The sequence below is a fragment of the Marmota marmota genome, unplaced genomic scaffold (assembly GCF_001458135.2).
Source record: "Marmota marmota marmota unplaced genomic scaffold, marMar, whole genome shotgun sequence".
In the NCBI taxonomy this organism is placed as follows: Eukaryota; Metazoa; Chordata; class Mammalia; order Rodentia; family Sciuridae; genus Marmota; species Marmota marmota.
In genome coordinates, this window is record NW_026000229.1 from 44,244,931 (window position 1) to 44,268,015 (window position 23,085).

At 41.1% G+C, this 23,085-nt stretch overlaps 1 protein-coding gene across 1 annotated transcript in view; it reads left to right on the top strand.

Moving 5' to 3' along the window:
• Positions 1-23,085, top strand: part of Ryr3 (ryanodine receptor 3) — a 356,005-nt gene that overhangs the window by 260,060 nt on the left and 72,860 nt on the right. Inside the window, exons 56-64 of the mRNA XM_015480130.2 lie at positions 394-469; positions 588-711; positions 3,070-3,185; positions 3,676-3,743; positions 4,645-4,766; positions 10,725-10,774; positions 11,179-11,239; positions 14,052-14,290; positions 15,600-15,681. Of these exons, the coding sequence (XP_015335616.2) occupies positions 394-469; positions 588-711; positions 3,070-3,185; positions 3,676-3,743; positions 4,645-4,766; positions 10,725-10,774; positions 11,179-11,239; positions 14,052-14,290; positions 15,600-15,681 (938 nt within the window). The remainder of the gene's footprint in view (positions 1-393; positions 470-587; positions 712-3,069; positions 3,186-3,675; positions 3,744-4,644; positions 4,767-10,724; positions 10,775-11,178; positions 11,240-14,051; positions 14,291-15,599; positions 15,682-23,085) is intronic.

Genomic DNA, 23,085 nt, shown 5'->3' on the forward strand with positions numbered 1-23,085 from the left:
TTCCAATCCCCCCTCTCAGGTCAGAAATATGATACTGAGCTCCTGTGAGAATTGAAAAGCTACCAGCATGCAGTTTCAGCTAGAAATGTCTTTCTCATTAATGCATTAAAAATTCTCGTGAATGCCAGGATAATGAGTTGCCAGGGAGGGACAGAATTAGAAATTGCTTTCTGTATGTATGGGAAGACATAAAGCTAATGAGGTGCATAAGCACAGACTGACAAATGGTGGGAGCCCTTCAGCAGTGCACTGTTAGCATTTGGGGTGCTCTAATCTTAGGGGTGCTAAGATAATGGTGCCATAAATAACCTGTCATAAATAACCTGGCAGATATGAAGCTGATTTTCTTGCTTGCTTTCTCTTTGACTGACATGCCCTTGCTCTGGGACACAGGGAATGGTGGAAGTAGTAGCTGAGAACTATCACAATATCTGGGCCAAGAAGAAGAAATTGGAGCTGGAGAGCAAAGGTGAGCTTAGTTCAAACCATCCCTTGAAGAAGATAGACTGGGGCAGGGTTCAGCATGTAGTCCCAGAAGGGCAAAGGAAAAAACTAATGTGTTGTCATCTCTTGCCTTATGACTCCAGGTGGCGGCAGTCACCCTCTTTTGGTACCATATGATACTTTGACTGCCAAAGAAAAGTACAGGGACCGAGAGAAGGCACAAGACCTGTTTAAATTCCTCCAAGTGAATGGTATTATAGTTTCTAGGTAAGTCACCTTTTAGGTAATATTAGTGGGATGGGGGTGGGAATGGTGGCAGAGGTGGTCTCTCCTCCTCAGGTGTTTAATCACCTGCCTACCCAACCCATCAGAATAAGTAGAGCAGTTAACTATTTTGAAAAGGGTTATGATGAATGCATGCATTTATTCACAAATATTGTGCCTATAGGCTAAGGGTATCTGTATAATATTCTAATAATCAAAGTTATAAACCACAGACATAACACATGCTCAAAGCTTTAGAATTTGGGCTTCTTTAAAGAGCTATGTGGATTCAAGACACATTCAAAACAATATAGTGTGGTATGCTAGATATTTTTGAAATGTCCTTTCTTTCACAGTTGTCTCAACCCTACCTAATTCAAAAATTAGGTGTATGGAAAAGTTGACGTCTTTGCAAAATACGTAACTTCATTTTTGGAGAATCAACAGTACTCTTATATCAATATTGTCTATGTGGTATTTTGTTAAATTACATAACAACAGCACACATATCTGACAGAGTCTTTGAACAAAAGCAGTTGATTGTTATGAAGGTAAATGTCCACTGGGGAGACTGAGTACCTCCGGATTCCCTCCACCATTATCTTCATCATTTCTAAATCAAAATCATCTGGATGAGCCGTTTACCTGAGGATGGTCTTAGCTGCTTAAGACTTGATGGTAGAACCTGTTTTATCACTGAACATACATCAGTGGTGCACTGTCTCTGTAGTGCTGGCTGAGCCCCCAAAGAATGGAAAGCAAGCTGGAGTACTCCTCTGATATAGCCATTGCTCCCCAAAGAAATGTTTGCGCAGCAAGCTACTATTTCTTCTTTTAATTTCCTACCAAATTTTTGAAACCGAATGTCAAAAAAGTGAAAATCTACCAAATATTTCTCTGGTATCACATATGAAAAAATTCTAGACTTATTTGCCATGTTATGGAGTAGTAAAGGTCAGACGGTGGGAGACAGCCTCCTGGGAGCATTGGAGAAAGACTCCCATCTCAATTTACTCCTATTATTAGCAAGATGCATAGTGTAATTTGCTGATAAAGATTCGATCACAGGAACAAAAAGTCCTCCTTTAATGTTCCTAAAAATGAAGTCAAGGAAATAGGAGAATCAGGAGAAAGATAATTGAATTCAGCAAAGGTATCCTGAGAAATTGTTTACCATGTGCCAGGCCCTGTGGGAGGCACCTGAATGTACAGATGATCAAGGGAGGTCCCTGTCAACAGGGAGAATTCCCAGGCTTCCCTGACCCAGCTTTAGCCTTCAGCCTCGCCATCACTTGATGACAACCCATTCTCCACTTGCTCAGGGCAAAAAACTTGATTCTCTTTTTCTCCTAACCCACATCCCATCCTTCAGAAAATCCTGATGGTTCTACCTTTAAAATATACCCAGCCTCCAGCTGCTTCTTACCCACTTCATGCTACCAGCATCCTTGCAGGGATAGCCTCCCAATGGGGCTTCCATGCCTGCAGTTAATTTTAAACATAGTAGTCAGAACGAGTCTGTTATAAAGTAAGTCATTTCATGTCACTCCTATTCAGAACTCCCAAGAGCGTCCCGTTTTACTCAGTGCAAAAACAAAGTCTAAGGATGACCTGCAAGGCCCTAAATGATGTGCTCTACTGTCACCTCACCTCTCTCTGTCTGCCTACTTCCATTCCACCCACACTGGCCTCCCCACCATATTCCTTCAACTCAGCATGTGTGCTCCTGCTGCAGGACCTTAGCACCACCTGCTCCCTATGTCTGGAAAGCCCCAGATAGCAGCTTCCCAGTAAGACTGCCTTCACTGCCCTGTTTAATACCACCGTCTGCAAACCCTCACCCTCCACCCATGGGCTCTTTCATCCTGCTTTTCATTTTCCTTTTTTTCACACAACTTATTGACATCTGTCATTCCACATAATTTATACTCGCTTATGTCCTTTCACAGCCAGCACCTAAGATTCACAAAAACAGGATTTTTGCTTTCTTCCCTAGTGTATCCCCAGCTCAATATTTGTTGCATGAATGATAAAGATCATTCTGAAAATTTTGTTCAGAAATCATTGTACTAACACTTATATTTAATTTTTTTTTGTTTTTGCAATTTAGTATGTTAAAAAGTAAAAAAAAATTGCTTTTTGTATTTTTTGGAAATTTTTTAAAAAGAAAGAAATTGTTGTAGTATAGGTAGCGTGTGCTCACAGATTCCCAGTGCAAGGGGAAAACAGATGGTGAGCCATGTCACTAAGCCAGAGTAACCATTAACACTGGAAATTAAATTCAACACGAGGAGGATGGGTGACATCCCAGAGTCACATGGCCTCCTGTTACTTCCCGGGGCTCCTGTGTTTGCACTCTAGAGGTATGAAGGATTTGGAGCTGGATGCTTCCTCCATGGAAAAGAGGTTTGCCTACAAGTTTTTGAAGAAGATCCTCAAGTATGTTGATTCTGCTCAAGAGTTTATTGCCCACTTAGGTAAGTATCACTGTGAAATACAACAAAAGACTTGGCTATTCCTTTGTCAAAGAATGGGCCATCCATGATTCATTTAGATGGCTGATTGTGTTGGTGGTGTGGGGATGGGGAGGACAGTGGCTGAGACTTGTTTTCCTCACCTAAAAAAAAAAAAAAAAAAAAACAGTTTGGTCTGTGGCTTTCCTCCTGGATTTGAGTGACCCTTCTGTCAATATTTCATACAACTCATTCTGGTCCCTTTCCCATTGTTGTGCTTTGTGACTATGCACAAGTGGCTCAACCTCTCTGAAGCTGTGTCCTCACTGATAGAGAGACCAAGAGAGCTGACGCAAGCAACAATGAGCCAGCACCCTTGTAAAGTACCCCATAAAATGTGTTTCATGAAATCAAATAGGTGTATTTATGGTCTTTAGAAAAGCTGTTGTTTCTAAACTGTTGTGATCTTCTGTTTCAATTCTGGCCAACCTTGTGTTACCTGGGTCGTTTTTAGAAGCCATTGTCAGCAGTGGGAAAACTGAAAAGTCTCCCCATGACCAGGAGATCAAATTCTTTGCCAAAGTAAGTGGTTCACTGCATTTAACCAAATTACCTTCTTAGGATCTCTGCTATTTAAGGTGTGAGTTAAACTGATCCATCAAAATGCCAGGGCTGCAGAGACAGATGTGCACTTCTCTACTGCAGAAAAAAGGCTGAGGTGGGCGGAGGTCTGAGCAGGTGGGCTGGCCTGCTTGGCTCCACACCATCACCCAGGGATCAGGATCTTTTCGTTTCTCCCCTGTCCCCAGAGTTGTGCTTCATGTCCACATCCCCAAACCTGCACCAGGAAAGGGGAAGAGTGGAGGGCAGGGCAGGCGGCTGCTTTTCTAAAGTTCTGACTATGGGTAGAGCTCAGCCATTTTAGCTTCATCTTGCTGCCAGGGAGGCTGAGTGTGCATTCTCTAGCCAGGTGGCCCACTGCCTAGGTAAAATATGGGGGCTTCTATTGCTAAAAGGAAGAAGGAGAGAACAATGGATTTAGGTACCAGTGAGCATTTTCTTCCATATACCTGTCCTCAGAGGACTGAAGGCGCACAGTAGCTTTGCTCTGAGAAGCAGAGACAGACACTTGAGGCCAGCAGTGGTAGACCATGCCTCAAGTGTGCCTGTTGATGCTGAGCCCAACAAGCCACATCTGAGAGCAGGGTCCCATAGGCGCCTCCTGCAAATGCTGACTCGGGGCTTCATGAACGTTTATTTGGGCTCCTAGTCAGTGGCCCTCTCCTTTCACATATCCCCTAGGTCTCTAGTTTGGGGCCCAGAAAAGGAAAATATGATGGAAATTAGGATCCAAAAGTAGAGTTTGCTGGAAATTCTAGGACCAGTGTTGAGAGACTTTTTACTCACTGAGTATGACTTTTTTTTAAAAAAGGAAACTAACAGAAGGACTTTGGATAGATTCTTAAAAGCTGATGTTTTCCAGGTTCTTCTGCCACTGGTTGACCAGTACTTCACAAATCACCGCCTCTACTTCCTATCCTCTCCTCTAAAGCCCCTTAGCAGCAGTGGGTATGCCTCCCATAAGGAGAAAGAAATGGTGGCCAGGTGAGTCTATAAAATAGAGAAGGTCATTGTGTTAGTCAGCTTCAAGTTACTATAACACAACACCTGAGATAATAAATGTGTAAGAAAAGATTTGTGTAGCTCACAGTTCTGGAGTTCCCAGTCCAAGATTGGTGGACCAAATGCTTTGGGCCTCTGGATGGCAATGGCAAAAGCACGTGGTAGAGCAAACTGCTTACTTGACGGCCAGGAAGCAAAAGAGGAAGGGGCTAAAGTCCCACAATCCCTTTGAAGGGCACCGCTTTTGACCTAACAGCCTCCACGTAGGCCTCATTTCCTAATGGTTCCACCACTTCCCAATCGTGCCACCCTCAAGACAAACCCTTTTAACATGTGGACATTTGGGAGACACTTATCCAAACTATAGTAGTCATGGTGCCCACAAGGTTTATTTAAGGTGCCAGGTGCCTTTAGCAGAAGTGAAGCACAGCCTGATGTGCACAGCTCAGAGGTTTGGTTATCATCTTGATTTTGAAGGAGAGAGATTATATTCATATCTATCTGCCTAATTTCAGCAACTGAGTGAACTATTAAGGGTATCAGTAGGCTTGGGACAGATTTCCATATTCAGTCAACTTCCACCCTGAATTGACATTCAGAAGAAGTTGAAGATCATTCTGAAGCTTTGGAAAAGCAAACACACAACATTAAGAAGAAACAGGTGGACACTGCTTTCAATACCATTCTTATCAAGTTTACAAGATTACAAAAAAAAAAAAAATTAGATCTTACAAGTCCTGATGTGGATGGTCTGAGATTTGACTTTTAGAGCAACATAACATTTTAAATTTCAAACCAGAAAAAAAAAAATGTTTTCTTCAAAGCCTCAGCCTCCCTACTCACTCTACTCTGCATAATATGTGGTTGCTTTAACAGAGATAAGAACAGGGGGGATGCTCAAGATCAGACCAGTTTACCATTCCTTAGGTTCTCCATGTTCGATCAGTGAAAGGCAACCCTATGGGCTAGACTTCTAAATAGCAAAGAGTTAAGACTCTGTTACTGTGAACTCTTTCTCTACCATCCCTTGACAGTGAACAGTATCCATTATATTTACTAAGGGCTCAGCCACTATATCTCACCATCCTTGGGAAGATATGCAACTTTAGGACTCAGATAATGTTTATTAAACTCCACAGGACTAAGCACTGAGTTTGATGTTTCTTTTTAAAAATTTTTTTCTTTGTTCTTTTTAGTTATACACAACAACAGAGTTTATATTGACATATCATACATTCAGGGAGTATAACTTCTCATTATTGTGGTTGTACATGATGTGGAGTTACATGGATTGTATGTTCACATATGAACATAGGAAAGTTATGTCTAATTCATTCTACTGTCTTTCCCATTCCCCTCCCTTCCTCCATCCCCCCCAACCCCCACACCCTACCCCCATCCAATCTGATGAACCGCCACTCCTTCTTTCTCTCTCTGCCTATTGTGAATAGCAGAGAGAACATTCAGCTTTTGGTTTTGGGGGATTGGCTTATTTCACTTAGCATGACAGCCCCCAGTTTTATCCATTTACTGGCAAATGTCATAATTTCATTCTTCTTTATGGCTGACTAAATTCCATTATGTATATGTAACACAACTTCTTTATCCATTCAGCTGTTGAAGAGCAACTAGGTTGGTTCCACACTTTAGCTATTGTGAATTGAGCTGCTATAAACATTGAAGTGGCTATGCACTGTAGTATGCTGATTTTATATCCTTTGGGTATAGACTGAAGAGTGGGATAACCGCAGCAATGGTGGTTCCATTCCAAGTTTTCTGAGGAATCTCCAAACTGGTTTCCAGAGTGGTTGCACCAATTTGCAGTCCCACCAGCAATTTATAGGGTGTATTTTCCCTCACGTCCTTGCCAACATTTATTGTTACTTGTATTCTTGACAGTTGCCAATCTGACTAGAGTGAAGTGAAATCTCAGTGTAATTTTAATATGTATTTCTCTAATTGCTCGTGATGTTGAACATTTTTCATCTATTCGTTGACCACTCATATTTCTTCTTCTGTGAAGTGTCTGTCCAGTTCCTTAGCCCATTTATTGATTGGGTTATTTGATTTTTTGGTGTTAAGTTTTTTGAGTTCTTTATATATCCTGGAGATTAATGCTCTGAGGTACAGATGGCAATGATTTTCTCCCATTCTGTAAGCTCTCTCTCGTGTTCTTGATTGTCTCCTTTGCTATGAAGAAGCTCTTTAGTTTAATACAATCCCATTTATTGAGTCTTGATTTTACTTCTTGCACTTGAGGAGTCTTGTTGAGGGATTTGGTTCCTAAGCCAACATGATAGAGATTTGTGCCTACTTTTTCTTCTAATAGGTACAGGGTCTCTGATCTAATGCCGAGGTCCTCCATCCACTTTAGCTGAGTTTCATGTAGTGAGAGAGAGGGTTCTAATTTCATTTTGATACATATGGATTTCCAGTTTTCCTGCACCATTTGTTGAAGAGGCTATCTTTTCTCCAAAGTATGTTTATGGCACTTTTGTCTAATATGAGATAACTGTATTTATGTGGGTTTATCTCTATGTCTTTTATTCTGTATCAGTGGTCTCTTTATCTGTTTTGGTGTCAATTGCATGTCATTTTTGTTAAGTTATACTACAGAGCTATTATTAAGGTCTGGTATTGTGATGCCTCCTGCTTTACTTTCTTGCTGAGGATTGCTTTGGCTACTCTGGGCTTCTTATTTTTCCAAATGAATTTCATGACTGCTTTTTCTATTTCTATGAAGAACATCATCAGAACCTTAATAGGAATTTCATTAAATCTGTATAGCACTTTTGGCTATTTTGACAATATTAATTCTGCCTATACAAGAACACAGGAGATCTTTCCATCTTTTAAGGTCTTCTTTAATTTCTTTAGTGTTCTGTAGTTTTCATTGTAGAGGTCTTTCACCTCTTTTGTTGGATTGATTCCCAAATATTTTATTTCCTTTAAGGCTATTGTGAATGGGATAGTTTTCCTAATTTCTCGTTCAGTTGATTCATCGCTGATATATAAGGATGGAATTGATTTCTGAGTGTTAATTTTATATCCTGCTACTTTGCTGGATTCATTTATGAGTTCTAGAATTTTTCTGGCTGAGTTTTTTGGGTCTTCTAAATATAGAATTATATCATCAGCAAATAGGGATAGTTAAGTTCTTTTTTTTCTATTTGTATCCCTTTAATTTTTTTCTATTGTCCAATTACTCTGGCTATAGTTTTAAGGACCATGCTGAAGAGAAATGGTGAAAGAGAGTATCCCTGTCTTGTTCTAGTTTTTAGAGGGAATACTTTTAATTTTTCTCCATTTAGAATGATGCTGGCTTTGGGTTTAACATATATAGCCTTTACAATATTGAGATATGTTCCTACTATCCCTAGTTTTTCTAGTGTTTTTAACATGAATGGATGCTATATTTCACCAAATGCTCTTTTTGCATCTATTGAGTTAGTCATGATTCTTGTCTTTAAGTCTATTTTGATGTTTCTTATGCAAGAGTTATTGGCCACTTGTGTAAGTATTATTATGAAACCTCACGATGTTTTAAATTCAAAGTACTACCTGTGTTTTATGATCTTCACTTTTCAAATGGGAGAAACAGAGGCTTAGTGCCAAAGTGACGCAAGTAGTAAGGACAAGAATGGAAACACAGGCCTCTATCCCTATTTCTTCTGAGCTGTAATTACTTATTCTCACTCGTAAGTGACAGGAGAGTCCCAAGGCTATCAAAATGAGATGCCCTTAGCATCAAGTACTGACCAAAGATCTCCTGAATATCTTCCAGATGCATCAGTCTATTTTAAGAAGCTAGGAAGTGAGAATCTAGGTGAGATATTCAGATAATCCAACAGAGGGCAAATGTGTCTGTTTTCTTCACCTGTTTTTTCTTGGACTATTAATTCATGGAAATGTAACATTTGTTCAACAAGGCACCATTTGTCGTGGCTGGAATACAACCTAGAGCTGATCAGCCTTGCAAATAGCTTTCAAATCCATCAGTGAGCCTGCCACCCTCCCACAGACGCAGTCGTGTCTGTCCTGAACGTGTTCATGTTGGCCGGCTACTCTGGTTTGAATCCTTCGCCCTCATCCTGTCTCATCTACATATGACGCCATTCATCAGGGGTCCCCGACCCTCTCCCCTGTATTCCTTTATTATCTTGAAATTCTAACATGGAGGAAAGGTGCCCAGGAATTCTGGCCCCTCTTAACTGTGGGCTAAGGGCAATGCTCCCACTGTATCAGGGGCTCCATGGGACAGCCAGAAGCCTTTGGAAATGTCAGGTCCTGGCCTTAGCACGCCCAAGACAGCACTTCTGATGGGGGGGGGGGGGGTGAGCCACATCAGTATTAGGATCAAATCACCCAACCATCTGCTTCAGCTAGAGAGAGTTTTTTGTATTTATACGGAACATGTGTCCATCCACTTTGCAGCATTTTCACCAGAAATATCTGAGTTTATCCACCCCTATTTTGGAAAACTGGGAGACTCATTCGATTACAGATGAGAAAGCTGACACACAGCAGGGGCCAGGGAAGAGCTGCACTGAGACAGCCTGGTTACCATGGGCAGAGCATGGTACCCACAAGCATCAGCAACACAGGTCACATTCCTCAGCACAGTTTGTCCTCTCCCAACTCCACGAGTTTGCATCAGTAAGCAGCAGCCCATATTTAATTTCACAGTAGCTGGTTACCCAATTTCTGATAACTTGTAATGAGTTCTTTTAAGTTCTAGGTCAGGGGGGCCCAGCTTATTTCTACTACAAAAACTAATGTCTAATCACAGAACAAATTGGCTGTGATTTTCCAGTTGACAGCCCCGAAAACCTAGGGCATTAATTGAGAACCATTTACAAGTAAGCAAGTTTCAGCCCCACCAACACGTAGGAAGTGCGCAGCCTCCGTTTGCGTTATCTTATAAAAGGTCTCTGCCCTGTGTGAGGCAGGAGGCCCCAGGGCAAGTTATGAGTGAGAGACTGACTATGACGTCTGCTCCCTCCCACCATGGAAGCCCCTGGCCTGAACAGGTGTTTTGTTTTTCCTACTTTCCCTCTTTTTCTTCCACTGCTTTCTAAAGGATTTGCAAAGTTCTTGTCTAGCCATACCAGAGTTCTGAGGACTCTCCTCTCAAGAGCATTACCAACACAGGTCACATGATGTCCCCCAGTGCTCCTAGGTGGGTTTCTTGGTGGCATACTCAAAGACATTTATGGGGATCCTTTCTGTCTGCACAAAAATCCCTCTTTTAGGCACTGTGGAAAAAAGCCAAGCAAGGAGGCACAGCCAAACCTACTAAGAGTTTCATGGCTGTAACTATGGGTGAAAACATGGAGAAGGATCAAAACCATAACATGCCACAGAGCTTTCTTGGTTTCCAAGGACAGCAACCTGGCCAGACCCATAAACTAATGGGAGATGACAATGAACATGCATTTCTTAACATGTTTTTTGTTTAACACAATCTCATTTCCTACTCTAACCAATAACGTTTTTCCAATCCTAACTTCCTGCCCAGCTCCCAACTAAAGCTTCCCAGCTCACCTGAAGGTCATAAAATGTTTACAGTCCACTGCAGCAACAGAAAAACCATGCTTCCATTCAGAATCCTCATTCCTGAATGTCCTGCAAGTGAACATTTCAACTCATGGTCTCTCTACAAAGGGTGGTTTGCACAGGGGCAGCACAAAATACTGTAACTATGGCAAAGAGATTGTTTTTAGCAAGGATGGAGCTGCCTGCAAGGTACCACACATGACTCTCCAACAAGGCAACATGAGCCACATGTTTTCCTGAGCATGACCAAAAGATTCTTCAAAGGAACATGGCACAACTTCCTAGAGTGCCCGTCTGTGCTGTTTTATACTATAGGAGTGGGTGAGGGGGACAAATTCCTTGAATCTCTCTGACTTTCTGAACTGCATTTTTTTTCTGCTTCAGCCTATTCTGCAAACTTGCTGCTCTTGTTAGACACAGGATTTCCCTCTTTGGTGAGTGAATTGTCATTGAAGGCTGCATTCCTTTCTGTGATGACCCTAAACTTGTATTTTGCCTTTATTGGTGGCTCCCTCAGACAATCTGAGCCTTGGGACTAAGATGTCACCTATATTTGCCATAGAAAATGGGTCTGAAGCATGATAAATGGCCTCTCTACCCCTTTAACAGCTCAGATTTTCCACACCAATGGATGTGTTAAACTGTGCCTCTGATATCCATCATGAAGCAGAGGCTGTGTCAGGCTGCAGATAAATGCCTTGTCCCTAAGCACAAGCCTGGCACCCTGTGTGCTGTTGGTTAATTATACTGGGCTACAGCTTATGCATATAGAGAAGGTTGCATTTACAAGCCAGGCTGAGAGGTTCGGGAGTCACAGGTGATTTTTTTTTTCTCCTAGGGAGTGATTCTACCACAATGGTGAGCTGTCTTCACATCTTAGCTCAGACACTTGACACAAGGTAAGTCTGCTAGTTTTTCCAATAGTTTCTCAAGACTCCCTGTCTGACTCCTCTTCTGGGCAAAGATGAATCTGACCCTAGAAGTCAGTGCTCTCTGTTTCTCATTCCCATGATGCAGAGCCACTCACATGCACAGGCCCAAAGCAGACAGCTCAGCATTTAATCAGTTCTTGTCTTCTTTTCCTGAGAAGTTTATCTTTCAGAAGATAAAATATATAATGTGGCAAAGTGCCACTTTGTACCTAATTTCCCCCCCCACACACACACACACAAAAAAGAGTTGCCTGAGGGATAATGAGACCATAAGCATACTAAGAGAGATGCATAATATCACTCACATTCAGAATGGCCAAGGACCACCATGAGTGCCCCAGTTTCTCTACTTGGTGATGCATTGTCCTCAGGATACCCCAGGTTTGCCTTGCTGTTCCATGAAGGCAAGAAACTTAAGAAGGTATCTGCCTTCCTAGCTGTTTCCAGTGCCTCTTCTCTTAGTCTAGTCAGTGAAAGATTATTACAGTTCACCTATGTTCTGTCGAAATCACCCTTAGGAATGTGGAGATGGTCACCATACCTGCCACTTAGGAGTGCTTCATAGTACCAAATTCAGCACATTTCTGGTCTGATCCCAGATTATCTTCCAGGTATTCAGAGAGAAACCTTAAAGACAGTCAAGACCCCAGAAAAGGGAAATTCATGACCTGAGAGGGTATGCCCATGCAACCATCCTCAACTTCCAACTCCAGCAATCAATCAGAACACAAAGAATTGTTTTGTAACACACTTTACAAAAATGGATTGCAAGCCAGTTCCACACATGGGTTTAAGATTCCCAGTTGCTTTCAGTTAAATGAGAGCTGCTCATATTTATTACCTCAACACCAAGCCCCTGCAACAATCTTGAGGAAAGTATTCTGGCCTTCTGTCCAGAGACACTGCTTCCTGTATATGTCAAGGTTCTTTTTCTGCCTCCAGAGTGTTTTGGGGGTTTGTTTTCCATGGGGTGTATAAATTTCCATGGGGTGTGTTTATTGTGTCTATTCTGGCTTTCTTTATAGTCTCTAAAGGTGTCTTCTATTTTGATAAATAACAAGTTACAAAGCAAATAAAATATTTCTTACTAAAAAAATGGCCAGCGAGATTTGTTTTTAACAATATCAGAAACAAAGATAGTCTATGTGCCCAATGGGGAAAGATGGGTGAATCCAAAAGGAAGTAAAACAAAAATGTAAACTATGGAAATATTAAATGATGAGATTAGGAAAGAGAGAAGTAGTGAGAACTGACACAGAACTTTCTTTAGACTGCACATTAAGAAGGGCCCTTCACAAAGTCAGAAGGAGGACGCACCTCCCAAGGACGCACCTCTCACAGAAGAGAGCCATCACCCTAGGAGAGTGGCCCAAAAATGAAAAGCCAGGACACACTGATGGCTGTGTTTAAAAAAGGGAGAGTAAGAATCACTAAAATAGATTTTGTGGTTTATGAGAGAAAAAAACATGTTGTAGAGATACTAGAACTAGGAACCAAGACATCCCAGGTGACCAAAAATCCCTTAGGACTGGGATGAAGAGTCTTTATTACAAGAAACATGCAGAAAGGCTTGGGAAAGTCCCAGTTTTAAAAAATGCAAAATAAAGCCTTGGCAAGAGTCCAAACAAAAAAATTTTTAAAGGAAGTATTAAGACATCATTCCCCACCAGGCACAGTGGAGCACACCTATAATACCAGTGACTCAACTCGGGAGGCCACAGCAGGAGGATTGCAAGTTTGAGACTAGCCTCAACAACTTAAGGAGACCTGTCTCAAAAAATAAAAAGGATTTGGAATGTGGCTCAGTGGTAGACTGCCCCTAGGTTCAATCCCCAGTACTAACAAAAAAAAAAAAAAAAGAGAGAGAGAGAAAGGAAAAAAATAATATTTCCTAACAAAACCTATGATTAGAAGTTAGGAAGATAAAACATGAAAAATACTGAATGATCCAGAGCAAGCCTCACTACTGACTATATTTCCTTGTTTTTATTTTCCTGGCAGATTGAATGATTATCAGGAAATGCTGTAGATAAAAAGCATCTTTTATGGCCTTGAAGCAAAGCTGTCATAATCTTCTGAATGGGAAACTATAGTTGACTTATAGATTTTGTTTCAATTCTAAGTTTTGAGCAGAGGACTCTGGTGCCCATAGCCTTCATTCCCACAGGTCACATTTCAACATCTCCCCTGTATCCCAGTGGTTTAATTAAGCTGTTTAATTTTTAAGCTGTTTTAAAGGACTAGGCATTCCTGTTTTCTCCCCTCACCCAACCTAGGACTTCCCTGCAAACAGAGACCCAAGCTTCAGCTGACTTATTTCCTTGGTTCCTGTCCATTCTTTCCGTCCTTTCTTTCCCTCCTTCCCTCCCCACCCCAGAGATTCTGCATCAGAAGGAATCGTGTTTCTAAATAGTCATAAAGGTTGCTTATCCCACAGTGAGCTGCAAGAAAAGTTCACCTTCCATCTTTTTCACTAGGTGTAAAGTTCAGCAGCCAGCAGGTGACCAACATCGCTTTCATTCTAAGTCATTCTCAAATCCTGAAAAGTTGAGCAATGGTTCCCTCAAACAAGGGCACCATTCAATCACTAGCCCATGACTTCTGTGTTCCAGGTGTCTTCCTGAATGCTAACTATTCTTCGTTTCTCTTGACACAGTGTCTTCAGGTGACTGGAATGTCTAATGTCTGCCCAGGTTGCATTGCAAGTTACCACTCTCGCAAAGGGGGTTGGCCAAAAGTTCAGATTATACTTCTGGTTTTGAACACTGTTTCCTTGCAGGACTGTCATGAAGTCAGGCTCAGAGCTGGTGAAGGCTGGGTTGCGAGCATTCTTTGAAAATGCTGCGGAAGACCTAGAGAAGACTTCGGAAAACCTGAAGCTCGGGAAGTTTACCCATTCCAGAACACAGATCAAAGGCGTTTCTCAGAACATCAACTACACCACCGTGGCTCTGCTCCCCATCCTGACATCCATCTTTGAGCATGTTGCCCAGCACCAGTTTGGGGTGGATCTGCTCTGTGAGTCCTACTGCTCTTTGTTATAGATTTCTACACACACGGTCACAGAGGGAAGTGTACAACCCAGTCACTTGTGTAGATCTTAAGGGCAGAATCAAGCAATAATTATTTCATACTTTTTTTACTTCTTAGATTTAAAAAAAAAGTGAGGTGACAAAGTCTTGGAGGGGAATAACTTCCTTTATTTGATTATATAATATTTAATCTTTTCCCATTTTTATTCTGGACCAAAATTTCCCACCTGCTATTCTAACTCTCAGCTATTATAATGCCACTTAATTTGAAAGGTTATCTGAGTAATACAGCATGAGATGTACATTTGCTCCTAGGGATTTTCAGACACCATTTTTCCTGTTAAGAAGCCTTAATTTATTCAAAGGTACCAGGAGCAATGGAAATATGCTAACATTTCATCATCTGAGCCTTCAGAAGGACACCAAAGCCAAGTGGTTTTACTTTACTTTGCATTTAGCCTGTGTCCAGCTCCACCCCCTACCTGCTTTGCCAATTTTCTGTCACCAGGCTTTAGTTTTGCACTTTAAATATTGGCATATGATTTAATTTAACCAGTTTTCAATTTCTGTATCTTCCAAATCCCCGAACAACTGAAAATCAAACTGGGGGAGTTAATTCTGGTTGTGCTAAAGTATTCCTAGCCTAGGTATGAGATCCAGACATGTTTAGGGGCTTGTAGCCAGCAGATTAAACTCTGTGCTCCTAAACTAAAATACCCTTCCCTTAGGAAAAAATGGTAGAATCATGACACAATTGAATTTCCTTTTGAAAAGCATCCAGCCTAGAATTCGGGATGAGCTGATTTAAGGAAGTTTGTTCTATCTTTGAAGAAGGTAGGGCTGATTGTTCCTTCCTAGGAAATGAGCAAAAGGCTCATGGAAGCTTCAAGTTTTCTGCATTTTTTTCTTCCAAAGGAAGAAAATATTGCACTTGAAAACATTTAACTATAACATCTCCTTCTACTGAAAAAAGTTTCCTTATGGAAGGTTCTATTGCTCACATATTCCTTTCCCTGAAAGATATCAAGGTCCTCATCAGAAGCCCCACAAGGGAACTGGGATGGTTCCGTGGAGGGGGTTTGCCCATCAGTGTTTTCTCTCCCTGTTCAGCAACTAGCAAAAGAAAATATGGGTAGAAAAAGGCTACAAATGTTTAAAGAGAGAGAGAGAGAGAAAGAGGGCTCTTTTGCTCTTGACTGATGCCTGAACATTTTTTTTTCCTCTATGGAGCATTCCATGTGCAGGAGGTAGAGCTGGGACTGATGTGTGATAATGACATCTCTTCTTTGTTTCAGTGAGTGACGTGCAGATTTCATGCTACCACATACTGTGCAGCCTCTACTCCCTCGGGACAGGAAAAAACATCTATGTTGAAAGGTAATTAGTGAACAAAGAGGGGAACACATTTGGGTTCAGAAAAATGTCACCTGTGATCTTATAAACTCAATTGTCTTTTCAATCCAGTAAAACTAAAGTGTTTACTGATCTGAAATGGGGATTTTGAGCTTGGGTTATGAAATGTCCATGGCAATATAAAGAGGCCTAAGGAAGCTCTTGATACTGATGACTTCTAGGGAGGGAGCTGGTCAGTGTGTGTGACCAGAGGAGCAATAAAGCCAAGCTAACCAAAACCTACTGAGGATATGTCTATTTCTTCATAATCACAGCTCCCAAACAGCTTCCAGAGTCCTGTGGTTATAGCTGGCTGGGATGCCCAAGGGATAGGTGGCAGTAGCTTCAGTGTTTAATGAGTTTCTGTGTGATACAGCCCCAGACCTTTGCTGTTCTCAGCTGTCAGATTAGCTACAGTTTTAAACAAGTGCACACTGGGGTAGCAGAAACGCTGCTCAACAATCTTAAATCTTAACAAGCTTATTTGCAGAGGTGTCTGGGTTCCTACTCTGTCTCTAATCTGCCTGCCGCAGCAGAGCCTTGGTGACCCCTTGCTTTTCAGCATCAAATGCTGGTGTTGTGCTGTTTTGTTTAAGTCTGGAAGTAAGACTAGAGCAGAAACACAGTATTAACAGAACTTTGCCCTCAGTCTTATCCTTGGAAGAGTTCTCCCTTGCCCTCTCTTACAAGCGAGCTTGAAGGAATTCAGTCTGTGCTTAAAATCACTTCATCTAAACATCTACTCGTTGGCATCCACTTCATTTGCTGCCTGTTTATGCTGGTTTAATCAAACTAACATTAGGCCCTTATTTCATGATGAAATTGACATAAATTCAAGAAATAAAGAACTAATAAATTAAGATCATGGACTAATAACTAAAAACGATGGAAGAAATATCTGTTTTATCATAATCACAGCTTCAAATTCAATAAATTATGGTGCACACCTATAATCCAGCATCTCAGGAGATTGACTTGCAAGAGGACTGGCAAGTTAGAGGACAGTCTGAGCAATTTAGGGGGATCCTCTTCAAAATAAAAAATAAAAGAGGCTGAAGATATAGCTCAGTGGTACAGTGCCCCTGGGTTTAATCCCCAGTATTGGGGGGCGGGGAAGAAGAAAGAAAAATAGTTGAGGAACTAATAACTAAACTTGCTTTATGATTTTTAAGTCCTTACAATTACCTAGCGTTTCTTACTGTTTTACGTATAGTTTTGTCATGGGCAGAAAAAAGTTTTAACCATATTTTATTCCAAACTATCAAGAGAATGAATATGAATTTTTTCCTAGTTAATACTGAATTTCAACTTAGGGAAGGTATTTTGAATTCATTTCTCTCATTGATCATCTGCAAATATTTTCTCAGTTCTTGTTCTCTCAGGTTACATGTATATATGTACATTCATCAGTGTGTGTGTGTGTGTGTGTGTGTGTTGTACATTTTTTTTTTTTTGTAAAATTTATACATGCTTTGGGGAAAAAGAAAAGACAAAGATATTTCTGGTCTGAAATATCAAACCAGAGAGACTCCTCCTCATCTGACTTTTTGTACTTGATTCATGTGTTCACTGAAAGCTTATTATGTGTCTACTACACTGTGAATATCTGTGCTTGTGTTTTGAACTCTGTGGGTGAAGTCCCTAGGTCCAGGCTTGCCCCTATTGAATCTGATGGTTGACCAAGCAACTGAAGAATTGGGAATTTAAAATCCTAGAGTTGTGTTGTTGGCCCTGTTGATTTTTGTTTCTTTGATATTATTGTGAAAGAAAGCCATGTTTATTCAGAAAAACAAACAAAACAGTATAAAAGTATGTAAAGTCAAGAGTCTACCATTTCTTCACCCCAGAATTCCCTGTACCTAGACCCAGTTCCCAAAGGAAGTCACTAGAGTGTTGGGTATGTACCAGTATAGGCCTCTTCTAAGTCCAGTTCTGCACAGGAGATCATAACATCCATATAGCTTTGCAACTTACTGGATAAAACTAAAAGCTGAATTTCTTTATCATACAATTCACTTTAAAAATTTTTAATATTTAGATACAATATCCATAAATTTCCTACTTTAAAAGATGGGCAAATTTGATACACTGATATTTCTAACCACCTCTTGTCCTTTCTACTTTTCCATTTTTGCTATAAAATTTATTATGTCATTTACATTCTGTTCTAGAACCAATAATCCCAGAGATGTTTACCTTAATTTGTTTTAAATTTATTTGGTACATTACTTTTGCTTTTGAACCAGAACTTGCCCATTGCTAAGTTTTTTATTTTGATTTGTTTTTGACTGGCTAGATAAATCATGAAGGAGTTATTTCTGCAAGAGCTCTTAGATACTCTTGAGTTCTTGCATATTTTAGAATAACATTCCTTGACTTTTAGGTGTGAACAGTTTCCATGGCATGAAATCCTTGAGTCATTGTTCTCTTCTCTCAAATGCACATAGAAATCTCTTCTTTGTATTCTGACCAGGCATGTGGCCTGGACCAGGGGATTTATTCCACTTACACATGACTTTGCAGTCAGGGAGGAAATGGCCATGCGTAGGGTTCCTCAGTTTTGAAGAATGTTAACGTCAGTATGATATGTCCCCTCTACTTCCTTCCAGAATTTCATATGCCCCTTAATTCTTCAGAATTATGTGTTTCATTACTTCAGGAAATTTTCATTTTATTATATAGCTTGGGTTCGCTTTCTATCCCAGTAACAAAATACCTAAGATAATCAGCCTAAAAAGGCAAAAGTTTTATTTTGGCTTATAGTTCTGGAGGTTTCAGTTCATGGTTGCTTTGTCTAATTATTTTTAGGCCTGTGATAAGAACATCATGGCAGGAAGCACATGGTGAAGCAAACTGCTCACCTTATGGGGCCAGAAAGCAGAAAGAGAAGAGCAGGCATCCCACTGTCCTCTTAGAGGGCACACCTGCGGTGGCCTGGAACCTCCCATTAGGCCCTGCCTCTTAAGGATCTCATGTCTCCAACAGCTGGCAGCTAAGCCTTCAATACACTGGGCTTTGCAGGACATTCCAGATCCAAACTATAGTATAGTTGTTGGGTTTGGTTTTTTTCTTACCTGTCATTCAGTTATAATGTATATTTTTCCTTAATCCTCCACAGCTCTTATTTCCTCCCAAGAAATGTTTCTTTTTCTTTTCTTTTTTTTTTTTTTTTTCGTACTGGGGATTGAACTCAGGGGCACTCAACCATCTTGAGTCACATCCCCCAGCCCTATTTTGTATTTTATTTAGAGACAGGGTTTCACTGAGTTGCTTAGCACCTTGCCATTGCTGATGCTGGCTTTGAACTTGGGATCCTCCTGCTCAGCTCCCCGAGCCACTGGGATTGCAAGCCCAAGTAACTTTTTAGCTAATTATTCTTTACTGTTTTGCATGTGTATGATTTTTCTCAAACTTCCTTCATGTTACTGATTCTTTTTGTTTGTTTTCTATGAATGTATAGAGAAAATTTTTTCTGCACTTTTTTCTCTAGATAATTCTTCCTCTGACTTATGTGTCTCAATTATTTTTCCATTGGTAGGTACATTGCTGGGTCTCAAGTAAGGAGAGGTGGTGAGCATTAAAGTGGAGGAGAATGAACAGGGAAGAAACAGCAATCTGAGAAGCTGGCTCGGGCTGACCGTTTCTCACTAAATTAGCAGTGTCTTTAGCATTAGCAATGTACCTATTCTCAGCCTCTGATGCCCTGCCCCAACAAAAGTAAACAGCTGGCCCAGGTGAGAGGTGGGTGAAAAGCTCAGCACATTCCACAGTCTTAGGACCTTGGCCTAGTGATGGAATGTATGTTTATCCGCTGTGTAGAGCTCAAGTCAGCAGCTACAGCTCTTTCCTGCCCTGCACTCCAGGGCTGCTCCAGGCTAGGAGCATAGGTCACAGAAATGTCAGGTAGCAGGTCTCCTCTTCCCTTCTCTGCCCTGTCTGCCACTTTGCAAATTGGAAGTTGGCTGCACCCGTGTCATCCACCAGGTTTACCAGGGCCCACTGATGCCTTGAATCCTCATGATTCAGGCAAAAACTCAACTTTTAGCCTTTCAAAACCTCCATATTTACTTCCAGAGATTTCCACATTTTTTTCACTTCCATATCCTCTGGTTCATACTTTGAAGTTATCACACATATTCTAATTTCGGTGTAGATCCAGATTTCTTCCCAATTTTTTCCCTCATTTCTTATTAGATTTAGGGAGGAAAGTGCAATAAATCCAGCATTTCTCTATCACTGAATTTTTCTTGACTAATGAACATCTTTAAGGTTGCATGGGAATCACTGAATATTTGGTCCAGTTATACCTGCAGTGTGCTTGTGGCTAGAAAAGATTTCCAACACCTGGTGACATGGTCGGCTGCAGAGAGGAAAAGTCACTAAAATGGAGTAGTAGAACATCTTCTAGTTGAGACAATATTGAACATGTCATTGACTAGTGATATTTTCAGATACAAAATTTCAGAGAAGGATAAAGGCTTTTGTGCATTGAATCTTGCCGGATATTGGTGTTCTTTAATATGGAGATTCTTCAATTACTTTAAAAGAGTATTTGGTGACAGTTTGCTGAAAAAACTAAGTTCAGAACATGATTATATTGAATCATTTAATCCCAGTGTTATTTTGAATTAAAACTGTTTTCTCCATCACACTTTAAAGATATTCCTTTCATTGGGCCTAGCTCCCTCTAATTATTTCTGATTGGACATAATACATATTCCCTATAGCCCTAAGGTTACTAATACTATCTTGGACCATCTCCCCCTGCCCACCACCATCACTGGTTTCTATGTCTCTGCTATATGTTAGCATTCTCTGAAATATACATGATACAACTTTCAAAATTGGAAAGCACCATGTGTATAAGACATTGTTGTGATGATGATTTGTCCTAGCTATGTTCCTAACAATAGACATTTGACATATCCATTTTCATCAAGATTCATGGGAATAAAATTGAGAGTTTGAGAAGGAAAGCCTGCTACTTGATAAGTTAGTAAGTAATAAATACTGAAATACGAATTGAACCCTCTTCAATCTTTCACCATTGACCAAGTACCTAGTATGTGAAAAATATTATGCTAGGTAATAAGAACTGAAGAAAAAACAAAGGGGAGTTTCCTCATCCAGTGATAAACTTATGTTTGAATTGCTGTGGGCTGTCTTGGCAGCCCCTGCCCAGTTTGGAAGCTCAGCCCATACCACACTGCCCCCTGGGGGGGGGGGGCACTAATAACCTAAGAAGCATTGTAAGAGCAGGCCGTTGCCTAGCTTAGTGCCTGGGGGCTGAGGCTATTCACTCAGGTATTTTACTGCCAGGAACATTAATTGGCAGATTTCTGGGCTTGGCTTTTACCGCAGCTAAGGCTACGAGAACTGTTGTATATCTGAGAACTGTTGTGTATCTCTCTTGGCTGAGCAGCTAATTAGCATCATTGTGTGCTCTGGACTAGAAAATGCCCTTTTGAGGAGCATGGTGAGACTCAGATTTGTCAGTAATTAATATCAAAGAGGACAGGGCCATGTCCCTGTCAGTGTAGCACTGGAGAACTGAGACTTACCAACTGTCCTCTGCCCCCAAGGCTTGCTTTCTTGGCTAACTAGCTTTCCAAAAACCTACTTTCACGACTTTAATCTTGGTGAGAGAAAAAGAAGAATGGGTCAATTTGGCATCAAGGCAATTCAGGACAGACTGTTTCCTTTGCCTGTCTCCCTGTGCCAAATAAAATTTGCTGTCAGATTTGAGATCTTACCCTTGTCATCCCTGATTCCCCGCTAGACTTTCTCTCCTCAGTGCTCTGTGTGGCACAACTCAAATGTGTCTATTTCTCTTTCATAATGAAGTTTGGGGTTGAATCTAACCTTTTGGTTAGTCCATAAGGTTATGGGGGTTTTATTGTTTTTGTTTGTTTGTTTGTTTATTGGTAGTGGTGGTACCAGGGATTGGACCTGGAGACGCTTAACCACTGAGCCACATCCCCAGCCCTTTTTTGTATTTTATTTAGAGACAGGGTCTCACTGAGTTACTTAGGCACTCCCTACGTTGCTGAGGCTGGCTTTGAACTTGATCCTCCTGCCTCACTCAGCCGCCCCAGTTGCTGGGATTTCAGGCATGCGCCACCATACCCAGCTAAGATAGTGGTTTTGATCACATTTCTTCAAGGATCACTATAGAGTTTCCTTCACAAACCATGTCCTTATTTTCCCCTCCTCCTCAAAGGTAAAACCAAAGAGAAGAAACACCCTTTTTCTCCCTGGCCACTATGGTTGGTAAAAGCAGTGAAACTGTTACCTGAAAACATGGTCCCTGTGGATCCTCATACCAGATGTATGGAGGCCCTCCCTGGTCTTAGTAGTCATTGAAGGTATTGGCCATTCCCATCTGAAGTTAAAATGGTGCCCCTTTTGTCAGGCCTGTCCTGTCAGGCTTAACTCAGCAAAAAAGGAAAATGAGAAGGAAATATGGGGAAACAGGTCTGGGTTGCGACCTACTCAGAAGTGAACCCAGATCTCAGCAGCCTGCTCAGTTTCCTTCCCTACCCTCCCGGTTTAGTCAGCTTTGCCTCGCTATGACTGGAAGACCCAACAACTTAGAAAAGGAAACGTTTATTTTGGCTCACAGTTTCAAAAATTCAGTCTGTGGTCAGCTGAAGCCATAGCTCTGGGGTCCAGGGGAGGCAGAACATCATAGTAAAAGGACGTGGTGGAGGAAATCAGCTCGAGACATGCCAACCCAGAGCAGAGCATGAGCTCCACTCTCAGGGACATAAACCCCAAAGGCATGCCCCAATGATCTGTTTCCTCCAATCACACCTCCCTGCCTATAGTTACCACCCAATTAATCCATTGAAGTGGATTAACCCACTGAATAAATCACAACTCTCATTAACTGATCATTTCATCTCTGAATGCTTTTTTTGCATTTGGCTCACACGTGAGCTTTTCGGGGACACCACCTATCCCATCTCTGACATGCCTCTAGGAAAAACCAGGGCAGCAGTGATACACAGGGCACAGTAGGATCTGCATGGTACAAGGGTGTTGTTCTGCTCCTGGAGCAGACACAGGTGGGATTTCAACAGTGCAACATTTACCGAAAGGTCAAGGCTGTGCCATTACCTAGGAAGTGACAGCCTGACTGAAGACCAGTCAATCCACTGTTGCTCCTTAGGGACTGATTTGAAACTTATCAGTACTCAAATGCTTCAAGGCCAAAGAAGTTGTCAGCTAGTTCCCTAAAAGCCAAATCTAAGAATATAAACAATAAAATCCTGTATGTTCATTTTTATTTTCTAATTAAAAAGATCACTTTTAAAAAATAAATTTGGAAACTTGAAAACTGGGTGGAATAAAATAAAAATTTTTAAAAATTAAAAAGAAAAAAAACCC